We start from the raw sequence: 18,700 nt of genomic DNA on the forward strand, positions 1-18,700 counted from the left end.
AATCTGCTTAGGAGAATAGCTATTAAAATTTTGATACATTCATATCCTTTTTATTATTTAATTGACTTTTGTTAATTGTTCTTCTGTTGTCTTGTTTTGCTGAGAAATTTAATTAACAACCTGTTGTCTTGCTGCTTTGTTCAACTGTTATGTACATAGAGCGTGGTCCTGCACTTGATGAAGTTGGTTCAGGATTTCCCGATGGATTGAATGCACAGTGTTCACTTCAGCAGCAACTTTTTATGAATAAATATTTATACCCCCTCTAGGCATGACACACCAGGTACACTTCATTTACAAAGACGTGCAGTACACTGTGTATACCTGCATCCATTCTCCAAATCAATGTCCAAAGACTGGAAAATGTCAAAACAGGAATGGTCGCAAGAGGAGGTATTGAGGTTTATCTAGCCGGCAGTATATTTAACCAGAGTTTGAGCTGGAAATACAGCCAAGGGTGCTTTTATTTATGATTATGTTCTATCCATCTCTGTTGGTGTGTCTCATACTCCCCTCTCTGGGTAGGTTATTCCAAAATTGTCCACGCTGGGCTTCCAGGAACCTTTTCTGAAGTGTCTGATGCTTATGTTACTAAAAGAGAAAATGCTGGATGAACTTGGTTTAGCTAGTCTGGTCATTCCCAGTTTTATACTCTGAAACTGACTGTAACGTAGACCTAGTTGAGTCTTGTATCTGTGACATCCTAAAGGCTTCTATATCAAATTGGCTCAATCTACAAGTACTTCTAATTTAAGTTGGGATCTGGGTATGGAACTGGATTCCTTTTGGCTCGTCTTTTGTCTGGTAAACCCAGCTGCAAGGGATATTTCATTGATGGGTGTGTATCTGGACAGGTTGAGATGAAAATTCTGTGGTTGGAACTTGAAGCTAAGCCAAAGCACACTGAAGTATGTGGAAAGACTTCTGTTGATTACAAATGGGCAGAATTGGACTAAAATGGAGCAGTCACGGTCTTCTGAATGATCTTCAATTTTAAGAGCCAAAGAGATTTTTTTTTCTCATTTCTTGTAGCAGAAAAGTAAGAAAGCCCTGTGCTGCCTTTGAGAAAAGCTTGTTTTGTTTTGTGAGTAATGCTTTTCAGATGTGTTCACTTTTTGCTTGTGCACGTGTTTGTAGCTGCAGCAGTGAGCAAACATATTGGGGGACTTCCAAGCACACAAGTTTGGACAGTTTGTCACTCAACCTCAACACTTAGCAGCTAGTGCAAGGTGGCTGTGTTTACCTGTTCAGCAGAGTGTACATAATCAGAAACCAGAGATGAATATTGGGTTTCTAACATGCTAGCTCTGACATGGTAGGATTTACTTTGCATTTACACACATGGTATCAACTGTACCTCATGTCTCATGATATTAAAGATTCCCCATAGTGAAATCTCAGCTAGGTTTCTCCATTACAAATGATGTAATGCAGTGCTGCTCTGTTACTTCATTTACCAGCAAATCATGTCTCAAGATTCCTGAATGTAGATGGAATTGTCTGGGGAAACATTTCATTTAAAAGATGATTGTAAAATGTTATGAAATATGAGGTAGAGAGTCTATATTTTATTCATGTACCTGAATTTCTCTGCTTACAATATAATTTTACAGCCTTCACATTTAGTACTTAGCAGCAAAAGGCCTCTAATCTTAGGGAGAGGTGAAGGGCAATATTTTTCGTTTTCCCTGTGTGGTGGCAGTATATGAATGGGTATGTGTGAATGCATTCGTGCATTTATACCTGCTTCTCTATTTGCTGCCAGGACGCCGCGTATACCCATTCTGAATAGTTACTTCCCATGAACATTAATGTATGTGAACATGCTGAACTCCCAGTCTGGGCCTTTGTCTTTCAGTACCTTTTGGAGAGTTAGGTCTCATTCTCTGTCACTGAGTGCCTTGATCAGCTGTTCATGCTACAGAGTGGGTGTAATGTACCAGTGCTACCTAAGCAGAATGGGAGTGCATTGTAGGACTGTAAATGAATGTGAAAGCTATAGGGCTGAGAGCACCCACATGACAAGAGAGCCCAGTGGAGCCCATGTAACTTAAGTGAATGGGGAAAATTGTGAAAAAAATCTGTTTCTCTTTCTTTGTCTCCTGTGATTGCTGGATGCATCCCAAACCTTGTACGTAGCCCATAACAAATAAGTCTCTGGCTGGAAATCCTTCTCATTTAAAGTATCTTTGCACTGCAGTGTGTTTTAGGGAAATGTTTTGACACTGACTAAAATAGCCAAACAAGAGTGTCCATTTCTTCCTTGACTTCGCCCTACAGTATTTAGCATGATCATTATGTGCACTATTTTGACCAACTGTGTATTCATGACTTTTAGTAACCCACCTGAATGGTCGAAGAATGTGGAGTAAGTACTGGGTTTTTTTAATTTAATTATTTTTTTTGTGGGTGGGGGGAGTGGAGAGGGATTGTAGCTTTCTCTAAAGTGTTTTCTGCTTTCCCCCATTTTTAAGTTCTTCCAGAATTTTTTTTGGTTATTATTTGGTAGTCCTGCTTCTGCTCCTTTCTACATCAGTGGGATTGGACATTAGTATCCCCTTGGCTCATTAAGGTTAACATATATAACATTTATTTTCCATTTTGATTGAAATGTTTGCTTCTTATTAATTGTTACAGAGTTCTCTTTTTCATCCTCCTTAACAGGTACACGTTCACTGGTATTTATACATTTGAATCACTTGTGAAAATTATTGCAAGAGGTTTCTGCATAGATGGTTTTACTTTCCTGCGTGATCCATGGAACTGGTTAGATTTCAGTGTCATCATGATGGCGTAAGTTGAATTTTCAAGTTATTCCAGTTAGACTCGGGGTATGAATGAAATGTGTGGGAGAGCCGACTCCTCAGGGGTGGGGGAAAGGAAGTTAAAGCCAATCAAATCTTAAAAGGCCCACAAAAAAGTCAAAATCCAGATTCTGGCTCCTAATTTTCACTTGATACATGCAGTGCTGACACAGACACAGAGTTAAATACAACTCCACTGAAGTCAGCAGAGCTGCACCTGCTGATAAACTACTCCAAGATGGACAAATTTTATGCAATTAACAACTTTCTGAATACCTACCTCTGCAGAGGGAGGGTTTTGTCTTCCCGTGCAAGAGTGGTGGTATGTTCAAGTGAACTGAGCACAGGGCTAGGATCTAGGAATTTTTCTAAATACTCTCTCTGTTGGTCACTTCTCCTGGGACCTTGGTTTACATACTAAGATTTTCTCAGCCTGCATGTTGAGTATTCATGGGTTAGTGAAGAGGTGCAGAGGATGACAAAAATGAAGCCCACTGCACGTTACATTATTTTCTCCTAGCTCATATTTTCCTCCTTTGCTTGAATCAGTTTGCCTCCCAGGTCTGATAAGTAACAAGAAGCCCAGCTGCCTTATGGCATGATGATATTTTAATTTGTTATCTAAACTGGAGATGAAATCTAGATTTTTGGTGTCTTGTAAAAGTTTTTTCCTTCCTGACCCATAAAGGTTACTGTATGATTGTATTACTTGTGGCTTATGAAGAGGTGGGAAGGGCTATGGAATTAACATCCAAAAAGTTTGTGGATGAAAGGTTTTAATAATTGCAAGGGATGATGACGTTTTGTTAAAAGCAGGGAGGAAAGTGGAGCAAATACAGCTGATGGCATTGAATCGAGGAGGTGATCTCTCCAAACTGCCTGGTTTCCAAGGCAAAATCCTTCTTAAATGCTTTCCTTGGGTCCAATAGTAACAAAATATTAGATTCCAAATAGGAGAGAGCACAAATAGCAAAACACGCAACTGGGCAAACCAGCCTGTAGCGTTGAGGTGCTTTAAAACTATGTTTTGCCTTTGTCTGTCTGTCTAGTTCTCTCTTTTTAATGCAATTTCTGAAGCATTTTAAATTACAAGCTGTTTCCTACAAACAACTATATTAAAAGGAAGGTGACCCCAATGGTACCATTAACTCTGATTTAATTCTGCAGGTATATAACAGAGTTTGTAAACCTAGGCAATGTTTCAGCTCTGCGCACTTTCAGGGTTCTGAGAGCTTTGAAAACTATTTCTGTAATTCCAGGTAAGGCAGCCTCCGGTTGATGTTAGCTGTTGGGTCAGGCCCCTGTGAGTGATGTATTGCTTTGTCTGTAGTTGTTGTTTTCTTGGTGTGTGTATTGTCATTGTGTTTCTTGTGTGTGACCTCCCTCATTGCAGATATGTCACAGAGTTTGTGGACCTTGGGAATGTCTCAGCATTGAGAACTTTCAGAGTTCTCCGAGCTTTGAAAACTATCTCTGTTATTCCAGGTGAGAAACCGTTTAAGCACTAAGCCTGGTGTCTCGGGTGCTTCTCTTTCTTTTGTATTTTTTCCCTCCTTCCTACCACTTACCTTTCAAAAATGACACTGGGACATTTTTGATGGGCTTTGCAGTCTGCATGAGTAGCCAGTGATATAAGGAAATAATGTCAGGCCCTTTAGATGCTGTGACAGAACAATGAACAATTATTGGATGAACACCCACTGATTTACACTCACCTTTCTCTGTATGTGTATATCCAGCCTATATGAGGGACCCTAAGGTTTAACAAATAAAGGGCCGGCTACTTCCACCAATATTCAAACTGAGTATTCCCCTTATCCCATGACACATCCCACTGATTTCAGGAATTTCCACAGGAGTAATAGTGAGGGAATTTTAAATAACAGCTAATAATCCTGGGAGAGTTAAACCCTTCTGCATTAGGGCACAAACAAGTTTTTAACTATTGGGGATGGTTGGTCTGGTGCAGACTATATTAAACTAATCTAGGTAAACCTGAGTGAGGTGCCCTTAGCCTTTCCTGCTGTTTCAGGGAGCTGCTCATTGGGAAAGTACTACACAGTGTGAGTAAAGGTGACAGAATCTGGCCCAGGGTGTTTTTGATTTCTAGCATCACAAATCATGTGATGCCTTAGTTTTTAGCCAATCATAAAAATGAGGCCACTAGCTCACCCAGTACAGCCACTTCCTACACAGCCAGTGTAAGCCTCCACCATGCTTTTTCCAGTATTTTGTCTAGTTTGGTTTTTAAAATGCTGAGTGATGGTGCTTCCTTCACTGTAAGAGACCCCAGAAGCAGCATAGTTTAGTGGACTGAGCACACAATTGGAAACTGGGGGCTGCAAAGTTCTTTCTCCAGAGCTGCCAGTAGAGATACAACTCTAATTTTGGGTGACTAACAAGATACTTTCACCAACCCCCTACAGCTTCAAATGGCTTCAAGTTGACATTTTAGATACTTTAGGTCTAAACGTGGGCATTCAAATTTAGAAGCCACTTGGTAATAAAGACTGAAACTCTCCCTCTTCTGTGCTTTATCTCCAGATGTGTAACATGGGCTGTAGTTACCTGCTTACTTACCTCACCAGTGTGAGATTTTAATAAGTCGGTATTTGCACAGTACTTTGAGGATGTAAAGTGCCAAGTGCCTTGTGTTGTCTTTTCTGACAATCCAAGTGAATGTTTATAGAGAGCATGAATTGATATATTTTGGAGCTGATGGGGGAGGAGTTGTGTTGACTTGCCAGTTCAGGTTGCATATATTTTTTCATGCATCAAGGGCTTTTCTTCACCCATCTGACATGTTAGGGCTGTTCTGGATAGAGCTGCAGCACCACCTTCCAGTGGGATAACATGTCTGATGATCAGAGCTGGGGGAACTGGAACACTCTCAAAAATGACAAATTCAGAACTAATACAAAAGGTATTTTTTCCGGTAGCATGTAGATTGCTTATGGAACTTATGGCCTCAGGAAGTACTCAAGGTCAAGAACTTTAGCACTGTTTAAAAAAAGGGATTGGACATTTATGTGGATAGTGTGAATTTATAGCATTGTCATAATTAGCAATGATAAAATAATTCAGAAGGGATATTTAACCACTTGCTTACAGGGTTTAAGCTGTTCCCTAATTTTTAGAAATTAAAGACCTGATTGGAGGTGGAGTATTGCATTTCCATCTGCTATCTAAAGCAGCTGGTGCTGAATACTTGAGCATGGGCTAATTGGCAGGGATAATAAGTCCACCCTTAGTGTTGTGTGGACATGATTTCACTACTTCTTTATGGGGGGTAGTGCATGCAGAGCAGTATGGCATGGATGTGGGAAGTTTTCAGTCTAGACATGGCCTGTATGGCCACAGTAGTGGAACCAGGATGCCAAAAAATGGGGTGTGATGATGGTGGGGAGCTCACTGCAATTGTATAATGCATCCGAGACCAGAGCTCTTAGCCATGAACTGGTGTGACCACACTACCACACCCTCCTGGATCCACCCCCCGTATGGCCATTATAATTTCCTAGATATCCAGTTGCCACAAAATAAACACAGGATTATTGCAGTTCTGGTGACTTGGCACAATTCCCTCTGGAACTATTATATTCTGTGTAACTGCTGGGTAGTTTACATTGGTTCTTAATTACTTTATAGCAGCCAATCCTGTACTATTACTATGTCTTTGAAAAGCCAGGTATAGAGTTTGTAGTTCTGAAAGCCAGAGGAACAGTTCTGACCTGGTTGACACTCCTTTATGCCATAGGCCTGGAGTTTTCACCCAGTCTGTTCTCTCTAACAAATTTACTGTGTGAAACACCATTGGTAGAGTCAAGGTGTGGATGAAGTCAGCATGGATCAGATGATGCCAAGGACTCCTCTGGGGCTTCTGCAATAATGTAAAAGCTTAGGCTTCATGACCCCAAAATGATCTTCTCACCGAATACTGGAAACCAGTCCTATCAGTAGTCTTAGGTTTAGGATGCCATACAGTTGACCTAGCAGACATTATATGAGATGGGGGTGGCCACCCGGGCTCCATGTATTCCACTGTTCCCCTCACCACTGAAATCTTTACTGAGCATACATATGATCAGGGTGATCAGAAGATCAGGGTTCACCTAAGAGGTTTCTTCAGTACATGTACATTTGGAAGCTTACCAATTTTGGGGCTAACATTTGGAAGCAAAGCACTCAAAGGAACTCTTTAGTGTCTTTTCACATCATCTCATTTCTGCAGATGCTCTTTGCTTACTTCTAGAGGCATCCTACCCCATGCCAATGCATTGACTTCTGCTGAGTATTTTTGTCTTGGTGTGGACAAGGAGAGAATCAGTCTCTTTAACTTTTCCAGAATAGGGCATGTGGCTATTTTGAGATGACCTTTGCCCCTGTTTTTTTAACTGGCAGTGTATTCCTTTGGGGTTAGCAAAACGAAAAGTCACCAGCAAAATCCTGCTGTTTTCCCACTGTACTGCTGCAAAGGTGTTTGCAAAAAAAAAAAAAGAAAGAAAGAAAGAAACTGAAGTGTCTTGAGGGCCAGATCATTTTCTTCCCATTCCAGACTGCCAAGCCTACCTATTTATACAGTTGCCTGATGCATGGTGCTTCTACATGTAGCCTGCTTTTATTACATTGAATGACAGAGAACTTTTCTTAATTAGAATGAATACTCTTCCTTAGCCACCTTTGGTGCCTGGCAGTACAGCTGCTTAAGATGCACACTGGAGGAGGAACAGCTGTCTCATTATTACTGATAACAATGTGTTTTCAGTACAGGTGTGATGCTGTCAGCCCAATACAATGACTAAACAACTGCCTCACTCAAAAAGAAAGTGGCTTTAAGATGTGTCCTTCTTGTATTTATCTAGCTGGATGAAATTAGTGTGAGAGTGTAGTGCCTTGGCTATTTGGTGCAGGAAAGTGCTACTGCTCTCTGTGAAAAGGATTAGTATTGTTCAGCTGTGTGTCATGGACCCCATACTACTAACATGTAATTAAGATTCCCTTCTAGCTTCAATGGCAGGGACTTGTGCTTTGGAGAAGGGAGAATTGCATTCTAGCTGAATCACCCATGGTAAACTCAGTTGGAGGCGATAACCTTGCAGCTGGAAGTGGCTGTGCTTTTACTGCCTTTTTACAGTGCTAACTGTATTGAACTTCACGCCTAGAATTAAAAAGAGGCAGAGTTTCATCATTCATGTGAACCTGAACCTGGTCCAGAATGACTCCTGGTTTTGGCTGTGTAAAGCTCAGACCCAGAAGAGACTACCTCTTTCCTTGTCCCACCACCAAGAACTGGGCACAGAATATTTATGCAATTAACCTCCTGGATTGCTCATCATTCATTGAGACTGAAAAGGGCACGTTGTAGGGCTGAGAGTTAGTGTATTAGTTGGTGGCTTTCTATGGACTCCAAGGTTGAAGGGGATTTTCCCCAAAAATATGTTTGATTATGTTAAAATCTGAAAAGCTTTTTCTTTATGCTTCAGCATGTCTAACGTCACATTGAGCAAAAGAGAGAATCATCTTATCATTGTGACAAGTGCTAAATAAACCTTCTATAAATAATTAAAATTGTCCTGAGTGGGTGTTAGACCAAGTATAAAAATAAAATCATGCAGAGCTGGAGATATGTTGCTTGCTAATGTTCCACAGGGGCAAGGGATCTATACAGTTTAGTGCCTCAGCAATAGGCTATGAAGACCCTTACCTCTACGTCACCAGCTCCATCCTATCCTATATTAATGGTAACATGCAGGCACTACTATCTGAAGGTTTGGTGACCCATGTTAAAGGAATGTGTTGGTCCCAACCTTTCCTGTTGGGGAGTATGCACAGGTGAATTGCACATACTTAAGTTGGTGCCAGGTACCTGTGAATTGTTAGCCAGCACCAAACAGGGCTTAGGGTTGAACTGGACCCCTCATTCATGGAGGTGATTCCAGGCATATGGGCTGGACAGTAAGGCACAGGTTTAAAACATGTCAGGCAAAACTCTGCTGGTATAATTGACTGTTCACTGTGTGGGGCAATGGACAGTTACACCTTACGTGCATTAAAGATGTGTGTGCAAGAGTGAGGCTGTTGAAGGGAACAGGTTGTTAAAGTTGTCTATTGCGTCTAGAGGAACTAAGAGCAATAAAGCTCCTTGGAGCGCCTAAGTCAAATGGACAACTGCTAACAAGACTCTTTCACTTCAGTGCAGTATCTCCCTAGAGATGAATAGCTACTCATTCAGACCACTCGGTAGTTGCATGCTCTGTTTAAGCACTGCATGAACTGTAGCAAGTTACAGCATGGACCCACACTTTAAAATGCATCTAACAATAATGGCAAAGGTTAGTGTCAGGAAAAAGTCTCTTGAATGTCTTAAAGCTTGCAAATCAGAAGGTAAATCTGCTTAGCTGAAGCTTGTAGTTCATACTTACTGCATGATGTAAAATTTCTGCCTGTGCTTGGGTTCTGCTCATGTTCTTCAACTTCCTCCATACTGTTTGATGACTGATAAGTTACACATGGTTCAGGTGCGCTTTGATCAATACTCTTCCCTCCTCACTTTCTCCATTTGTGACCTTACTGTATACAAAGAGATCAAGAAAAGTGAACTCTGGAAATAGAGATAAAGCTTCATCATAATGTCACACCCTGGCATTTACAGTATTGAACTGAAATAGCAGAGATGCTTGGAGTGAATGTTAAATACCCATGGATCTGTTAGCACTTGAAAACGTGCAGTTTATCTATCTTTCTATTGTAAACTTCTTTATGGGTCTCTTACTATGAGTATGTACAGCACCTGCTGCAGTGGGCCATCACTCTCATCTGAAGCCTAAATGCTACTACTAGTAATACAGCTAATAACTTGACCATCATTTTGAAATACGGTAAATTATGCAGCCTTAGCGTTTGACCATTTGAGAGATCATCCCAACAGCATGATCCAAAAGAAGGATGCTTGGATAAAATAAGAGGACACCATCTGTAGACTGCCAAAGACCCTTTTCCATTGCTGGAAAAAAATTTCTCTGGAGTGATTACCTGCCTTGCATGTACTGTGCCCAGGACCTGTGATCTCTCTGACTATGGATGGAAATGTACAGAGTTTCATAAATCTTTCAGCTTCTTGCATTATTTAGCACTGAGATTTTTCTGAAGGCCCCTGTAAATCTGTGTGAAGTCTGAAAAAGTCCTGGAGAAAAGAGAAGACTGTGTGATTCAGCTCCCGCCTACTTGGAGTTTAGTTGTATTAAAACATTTTTAGAGGCAAGTTGACTATAAGCTGAGATGGAAATACCCTAATTGCTCAGAGGGAGCAGAGTTGCAGCCTGTGAGACTTTTTCCAGCTGGAAATGATGAACAGAACTTCTGGATTGATCTTTTTTCATTCTTAACTTTTTTTCTTGTGAATTTGTTGCTGGTGATGATTGCAGCAGATGAAGTTCTGAATCCTCAAACAGGTGCAGTGCAGTCTGGGGAAAGTTGCCCATGAGGTTTTGAATCAGAGTGCATAATCCCTGTCTAGGGTAGATTGATTTGTCACAGTCCATTTAATTTTTGGGCACCCTACTAAAAACAGCCAGCAGTGACAGGCAGCAGTTATAATCACTGGGTTGAAACTAGCCTAATCTGCTTCATGCAGGGGCTATCAAATAACCGTTGGAGGATAAAGATGCCATCAGACTTTTAGCAACTGAAGGCAGCCACTGGCTCTGTTTTTTACATCTGATTCAAGAGGTTGCACTTCCAGTAGCATCAGGTTGTTGGTAGCATAGGAGGGGTTGCTTATCGAGTTTATTAAAAAAGGCTGGTGTGCTGGCCTGAGCCAGGGGTGAAAGTCTAATTCTCCCCAAGGCAAAACATCCTGTGCACTTTGGATCTGCAGTGAAGATGCAATGCATGGTCTTCATAGTGCCTGTGGAGTCTCTAAACATAGCCCTGTAAAGAAGTAGCTAAAGCAGCAAGGAAGAAAAAGCTAGTACAGTGAGATGGGAATACTGATAGGAGGAGTACTGATGGCTTGTAAGCCAGGGGTTGAGCGTCATGCCTGTTCTGAGAACAATACAATGCATCTGAAAGTGCTCAAACCTAGCAGTAGATCAAGGGAGTAAGAAATTAATACATGAGAACATCTAATGACTCATTAAATGTCTTCTTATGATGATGAAGTAAAGGAGTAGGAATTAAATTAGAAAGGTAAGTTATTGGTCTGGCTGATTTAAAAAAAAGAAAGAAAAGAAAAGTAGTAGTACTTTACTAGATATGTTTAAGGGTGGAGTGTCTCCTATCAGAATTTCAAGACTTAAGATCTGAGATGATCCATTTCTCTTGTTAGAGACTAGACGAAGTGAAATCACCTTCATGATCTGGAAGAATATTTTGGAGGATAAATATAGGGAGGTAGTTGAGGAGTTTCTGAGCCATTTGAGGGGACCCAGAGAGCCTTCCTGTGAAACAATGGGAAGTTATATGCCACTGCTGCTGGTGGGGAATTATTCTAGATACACCCATGGCAAGATCTGGTATGGTGCATCCGTTCCAGAACAAGTGATAAGATGTGTTGCAAAGGGTGTTGACATCCGTGTTGAGTAGTCATGGGGAAAGCTTACTGGCTTGGGCATGCTTTCTTATCCAACTCCTAGTATGATGAGGAAGATGATGAGAAAAAGAGAGACTGTTTTCCTTGCTGGTTAAAGATCAGAAATTAGAGGCAAGTAAAGTTTTGCAGATTGGAAAAGGGTCTGATTTACTGATGCTGAAGAAGGAAGACGGCAGAAAGAGGAGAATCACTCGGCATTTTAAAATCAACTGAAGTGTACGCTTTCACAAAGTGAGTGACGGGAAAAGAGAGGCTAAGCAAGGATTTCTAGTTGATCCAACCACTGAAAATGCTCAGAGGCTGCTTCCTTTTAACATTAGACCAGGAGAAACTGCCGCGGCTTGCAAAGAGAGTGGTCAACAGCCTGCCTCCTTGCGTGCTCCGCGCTGTGAGACCAGTGCCAGTCCTATCCAGTGGGCTTCACCATTGGCATTAGTAAAGCTCCTTCTCCCTTGTGCCAGAAGAATCAGGCCTTATCTCTTTTTTTGTTTGTAATGAGCAGTCAGAACAACTGTCCTTTGATTTTCAATCTAAGATCTAATATTGGTGAGCACTTTAATGTTCTCTGTCATGTCTCTCAGAAATGAGATGTGGAGCTTGTTGTGGGGGAGGGTGGTTACAAGTATTTTACCTTGGGTTCATTTTATTTGGATTTGTTTTGGTGGGAAGCATTGCTTCCCCTTTCTTAGTTACTAAGTAACGATGCCAGTGGCTTTTATTTTAATCTGTTGAAGTTGTGGGGTCTGGCAGCTTGGTGGGGAAAAAAACCTGTTCTATTTTGTAATCAGAGTAAAGTTGATTTGGGAGTTGCCAGAGGAGGGAGTGTCTCAGGGTTATTTTCTGGGCTATCTAGAACTATCTTTAAAAAATCTGTCCGGGCCCCACATATACGAAAACTCTTCTGCTGGCCTTCCCCCTCCCCCTCCAAACTATGAACTCAAGACAGTCCAACTGGATGTTAGATATGCTTGTTTTACTGGCTTAACCCTGCCTTCCTTCTGCATCTGATCCTGCACACCTTTCTCCCAGGTCAGACTAGGAGGAGTTAAATTGCATTCTTTGTCCATGCAAAATGTCCACCGAGTTCAAAGTTGGTACCTGTGCAGAACAGACTGATTGGGAATACCGACAGAGCGTTGTTTTGGAACTTCTCTGTGCCTTGCTGTGTGCATGTACAGTCTATGCCCGTGATGTCCGTTTATACACAGCCACTCTCTGCAGCTTTGGCACCTAGTTTATGAAGTGCCAAAAACATTTATTGTGGTGGGGAGGGAAGGGGAGGAGGGCATGTTGATGCTTTTGAATAAATAAAGATCTCTTATACCAGATTGAAATGATAAAATCCCAGTCTTGGTGGAAAGTTGTACTGCTTTAACTAAAACTGGGATTTTAAAGCAAGTTAGTTAAACAGGTGGAACTTTGTGTGCAGTCTGATATCTTTTCAGCTTGGCTTGTTTCTATTTAGCTCATACCATATAAATCTGGTTTAAACCCAAGTATGTATGTTCAATCAGGGTCTTTCACCAATTCATCTTTAATTTAACAGTTGTGTACAGATAAGTCCTACCATTTGTCCCATGGCCTCCTCAATATGCTGTATAGGTATATGTTGATGAGTGAACTTTGGGATTTTCATTGAATTTAAAACCTGGGTCTCATTTTTTCCTAGTTAATCACTGGAGTCAGTGGAAATCCTTTAGGCATTAATTTGGTTCTCTCAGAACCAAGACATTTTGCCGTAAACAATGAACTATAGAGAAAACCTGTAGAGATGGCTCCAGTGCTCCAGTTCTCACGGGCCGGGCCATTCTTGAGCAGTAATCTTTTTGCTGCATGGTTTTAAAGGGAATGTGCAACATATCTGATTTTTTTTGAGTGATTATGATGTGGAATTGATTTCTAGCTCTGTTTTCTCTGCAGGCTTGAAGACCATTGTGGGTGCCCTAATTCAGTCTGTGAAGAAGCTATCTGATGTAATGATCTTGACAGTGTTTTGCCTAAGTGTCTTTGCTTTGATTGGACTGCAGCTGTTTATGGGCAATTTGAGGAACAAGTGTGTGATTTGGCCAATTAACCTCAATGAGACCGTCCTAGAAAATGGTTCCAGGGGGTTTGACTGGGAGGAATACACCAACAATAAGTGTAGGTATTTCTACAGCAATACTCTCTAAAGACTTTCTTTTATACATGCCTTATTGTTGTCCACATGTAATTCTAGGTGCCCAGCTTCCAATACCTTAAAGAGGTTTGTCTCAGAGAAGAGGGCATTCTGCACTTTTGGGAAATCAGGTCTTATTAAGGTGTCTTAGCTTGGGCATCCAAAATTACTAAACACTTTAAAAATAGTTGTCTCTGATCTTTCCAGCCTTGGGAATGAGGAGCCTAGAGTACCGGTTGCTCTCTGGGTAGTCAGTATAGAAAGGTGGACAATTGCAAATAGAAACTGTCTCGTTATAACATTGTGGGTAATTTATCAGATCCAGAGAAATCAGGCAAAGCTAATCAGACTTATAAAACACTCTGAGTTTTTAACCTTGCAGAATCCCAGCTAGCCATGTCCCACCCTTCACAGTGTAGCCAAAGCACAACTCCACTTTGAACACACACAGGACTTGGAGTGGCTGGTGCATTCAGTTTATTAAATTTTGGTTCTGCAGCAAGGAGGCTCCAGGCATTAGAGTAGGGGACACAAGTGTCTCTGTCCCCCTCCAAGCTGTGCTTGTACTAAGCCTGGGCCCAACCCCTGCCTTGTTCATTGTATTTGTTTAGCATCCCCATGCACCTGCCACTCCTGACTCCAAGAGTCTTTTCTTTGTGTCAGTCAGAGTTGGCTTAGAAAGAATGCAAGTATTTGCAAAAGACTCATGCAGAAACAACCTGATGGCCAGAGCTTGTCTGTTTGTAACCAGTAGGTCTCCTTCAAGTAGATGTCTGTATGCACATCCTCACTCTGGGTTCCCGTGTTGCAAGCACTTGGACTCAGAGATTTTTTTTTTTGCCTCATCTATAGATGCATAATGGCCCTGCGTTTTCTTGTACCTACACCACACTGAAGGGATAAAAGATGGTGCATGCTTCCTGCTCTCCGATTTCCCTTACCTGTTTCAGTTTAGCTCTTTTGACTCATGCTAACTGCAGCTTATAGCCCTTTTGAAGCCCTCCCTTTGTGGAGCTTCTACCCTTCTGTGCTTTTTCTCTTGCTCCTGTCTGAACTCTCTTTCTTTTCTTGGGGCCATAACTCTTGCTCCAGAAGCTGGGAAGATTTTCAGGGCATTCAGGACTTAAGGCATTCTGTAGCCCAGATCGTGCAAATTTCCCTTGAGGAAGTCAGTGAGGCTGCCCACAAGTTAATGGGTTTTTTGAAGCCTTCTGGCCCTGTGAGGAGCTGTGTGCGCTACCCTCATCTTGCACACTTCTCTCTGGTAGGGGCTGCTGCCAATGATGGCAAAGCCACTGAGATTACTGCAAAGAGAAGGAGCCTAAATCCTTAGACCTTTGGATGAAATGCCTGTTCCTTCACATCAGAATTGCTGTTCAGAAGGCTCTCTTTGCCGTGTACAACTTCTTCAGCTATGAGCATATTACCAATGCTGTGGACTCTTTATTGGCAGAATCGCAAGAAGTCTTCTTAGTCTTTGTATCCAAAGAACAATCAGGAACTAAGACCGCACTTCTAGTAGCTTTGGCTGCTACAGACATTCTCTCCTGGTTCACGGTCATAGCAGTGGTCAGGAGCCAATCCTCCTGGTTAAAAGATATCTGCTAGATATTAAGGATAATAGAATAAGTCCCCTCATACCTCAAGTAAAATGGATTCTAGAACAGTTACTTCCTTATTCCAAAGAAGAAAGGGAGCTGCCGTCCCATCTCAGACCTAACGAAGCTCAGTGTTTTCCTTTGCGTTCAGATTCATACTAGCCACTGTCATACTCTACTTGCAAAAGGGGGATTTGTTTTCATTTCTCCCTTCCCTGGAGTCAGATTATGCAGTACCTTTCAGTTGAAAAGAATCTCAGCAGTGTGCTCTTGTTGCCAAGAAGGCTAACAGCTTACTGGGCTGCATTGGTAGCTGTGTTGCCAGCAGGTCAAGGGAAGTGATTCTTCCCCTCTATTCAGCACTGGTGAGGCCACATCTGGAGTCCTGTGTCCAGTTTTGGGGCCCCCACTACAGGAAGAATGTGGACACACTGGAGCAGAGGGCAACGAAAATGGTTCAGGGGCTGGGGCACAGGACTTATCAGGAGAGGCAGGGGGAACTAGGCTAGAAGACTGAGAGGGGATTTAATAGTAGCCAGAAGGGTTCAAAAGAAGATGGAGCTGGACTGTTCTCAGTGGTAGCAGATGACAGAATAAGAAGCAATGGGATCAAGTTGCAGCAAGGGAAGTTTAAGTTAGATATTAGGAAGAATTTTCTCACTAGAAGGGTAGTAAAACTCTGGAACAGGTTACCCATAGAGTGAGATCTCCATCCCTGGAGGTTTTTAAGACCCGGCTAAACAAAGCCTTGGCTGGGATGATCTAGTTGGGCTGGTCCTACTTTGAGCATGGGGTTGGACTAGATGTGACCTCCTGAAGTCCCTTCCAGCTCTCATTTTCTATGATTCTGTGAGGAGTGGGAACTTCACAGAAGCCTTTATCCCCCCAGCATGGAGGCAGTAGCCATGGAGCCATGACACTCTCTACAGGCACTGTTAAGCCAAAATGCCTCCAAGCTCCAGTGTTTGTGGTGTAGGCAGAAAAGGTTCTTTGGGTAAATCTGATATCTTTTATTAGACCAACTCAGTGCACTCTCACATTGTTCACAATTATTTTAATGGTTCATATGGTGATGAGTGTCTTGATTCCTGGTGTGGGTGTGCCCAGATACTCTTCAAACATAAGCAAAAGCTGGTCTCTGAATAACACCTGGGCATGATCCTGAGTCAAGGAAGGTGCTTGTGAACACTTAGCTTTGCTTAGTGAAGTGTGGGAGCTCAAGAGTCCGCCCATTTTTTGGCTCCACATAGTGCTCACTTGAGTCAAACCTGTGCTGGATGTTGTTACAGGCCCGATTCCTCACTGCCTTGTATCAACCTTTGCACCTACTTAAAGCAGGTGCAACATGGCATCCATTGGTGCAATTGATGTCATAAGAGGTGTGGTATTGGGGAATCTGGCTCCAGGTCTTTGCAGCTTCCTTCCCCCTTCCCCATTTGGGAATTAATCTGCTCCCATGTGCCAGCAGTTCATTTGTATTTCCATTTAAACTGTTGTGTTGGCTTACAGGGAGGTATTCAAACTCAGGCCTGTTTAGCTCAGCTAAAATTATTTAAAGCAGAATAATCCAGATGATTGTTTTATCAATGCTTCTGTAGTATTGCAAAATGCTCAGACCCATACCTGTGTGCATGGAAACACCTTTAAATCTTTTTTTTCCCCCCTAGCAAATTTTTACACAATCCCTGGGGCCCTTGATCCTTTACTCTGTGGAAACAGCTCGGATGCAGGGTAAGTGTTGAGTTTTAGCCAAATAAGAATGTCTTTCATCAACAGTTTAATGATAGCAGAGGCTGAGGAGGTTGCCTGCAGCCCGTTCTCTTTGGTTGCTAGCTCCCATGTCATATAGTCCCCATTTGCAATGGTATCTTTACTCTGCATACATTGTGCCTGATGCCAAGCAGCTGTACAGAGCTGCTGCATTGCTGTGTTATACCTTAAAAGTAACTGTTTAAAAATATATTTTTTTTTCTGCTTCACTTTGCACCACTTAAAATTAAGCAACTGATCTGTATGGAAAATTGCATTAAACAGGTTATTTCCCCTCAACTTACTTGGAAAAGAACCAATCTTATCATAGTTAGGCTGGGATTTTTCAAAGGAGGCTATGTAAGGTAAGAGCACAACTCCTGTTAACCTCTTATTATCCTCTGTCATTTAGGGCTGTAGGTGCCTAAATAAGTCTAAAAATCTGGTCCTTTCGGTATTTTTAGAAATACTACCCTGTGTTCCTTTTTGCCTGTAGTCTCCTTTTGAAAATCCCAGCCCTAATCTTTAGCGCTCCCCTTTAATTAGCTGAAGAGTAATTGATTTAAATATGGGTACATATTACAGTATTCTCTAACATTTGTAAATAGTTCTGTTTACTAGAAAACAAAGGTGTTAGTTATCCTTACGGGTAGAGAGACTTTAAGGAGGAGCTGGATTAGTAAAAAGGGTAGGAACAGGAAGAAGAATTTATATTATTAGTAAATTCAGCCACCTGCTTGCTGAACCCTTAGGTTATTCAGAAGGCCCAGGGGGCTCAGATGGCTAGGAACGTTCTCTGAAATTGTCTCACCTCTAGATCACAGGTCATAGTCCAGACTGGTCGCTGCTTACTGTTTTACTAATTCTGCATTGATCAGGAAATCAGTTGGCGTTTCTCAGTCTGTATTCCAGTGAGCAAGTGCCTGTTTTGCATGACCTTGCCCTACCACAAGTGGCATTGCCTGCCTCCTGGATGCTGGTCTCTGCCACTGTGTTCTTCACTAACTTGCAGCCTGTTGACTTGCATAGAAAATCTTCCGCTGTCTCCAATAGGCTCTCCCAGGTCATCCCTTGGGTTGAAGAAGTCAACTGCTAGGCCCTCCAGGCCCAGCCTCATGCTGTGCTATCTTTGCCCTGTGGGCCACTGTTCCAGACTCTAGGGCTGTCAACGCACCTTTATTTACTGGTGCAGCCCACATGGAAATCGAAGGGTATATCAACTGCTGTGACGTGGTCCTGTGGAAGTCACTATAGCCTCTAGGAACAAGTGACCCGGTAATTTGTCCTTATGGCTTTTTCAATATTGATGCCCTGAGACATCTTCCATCTTTTCTGCAGTCAATGCCCGGAGGGTTACACGTGCATGAAAGCAGGGCGGAATCCAAACTATGGCTACACAAGCTTTGACACTTTCAGCTGGGCTTTTCTGGCTTTATTTCGCCTTATGACTCAGGACTTTTGGGAAAACTTGTATCAATTAGTAAGTAAATGTATTGCTTCTCTGTTGTATGGGGGGGGACAAATGGGAGCCAGGGGGAGGGGCTGTATTCTTGTTTATGGTATCCTAAATGAGTGCCCATAAGTACATTGTGTGACTTTAGAGGAGGTATATTTTAAGGAGAGGAAAAATGGTAGCACCCTGGGCAGGATTCATCCTACAAAAGCAGTTCCAGCTCTTAAAGCTTATAGCAGATTCTCTTGTGAATGCTGGAAAATTCTTGCTGTATGTTGCATACGGGACATGCACCTCAGCTTTGCTGACACTCTTGTAGCATAACAGAGGGCATCCAGGTGCTGTGGA

At 42.1% G+C, this 18,700-nt stretch overlaps 1 protein-coding gene across 1 annotated transcript in view; it reads left to right on the forward strand.

The window, feature by feature from the left end:
* SCN8A (sodium voltage-gated channel alpha subunit 8) overlaps window positions 1-18,700 on the forward strand; it is a 105,163-nt gene that overhangs the window by 51,703 nt on the left and 34,760 nt on the right. The window contains 7 exon segments of the mRNA XM_006030733.2: window positions 1-41; window positions 2,279-2,368; window positions 2,665-2,793; window positions 4,198-4,289; window positions 13,315-13,536; window positions 16,818-16,881; window positions 18,238-18,379. The exon segment at window positions 1-41 is cut by the window's left edge and continues 10 nt beyond it. Coding sequence (XP_006030795.1) covers window positions 1-41; window positions 2,279-2,368; window positions 2,665-2,793; window positions 4,198-4,289; window positions 13,315-13,536; window positions 16,818-16,881; window positions 18,238-18,379 — 780 coding nt within the window.

Source organism: Alligator sinensis, unplaced genomic scaffold (genome assembly GCF_000455745.1).
Source record: "Alligator sinensis unplaced genomic scaffold, ASM45574v1 scaffold1329_1, whole genome shotgun sequence".
Classification (NCBI taxonomy): Eukaryota; Metazoa; Chordata; order Crocodylia; family Alligatoridae; genus Alligator; species Alligator sinensis.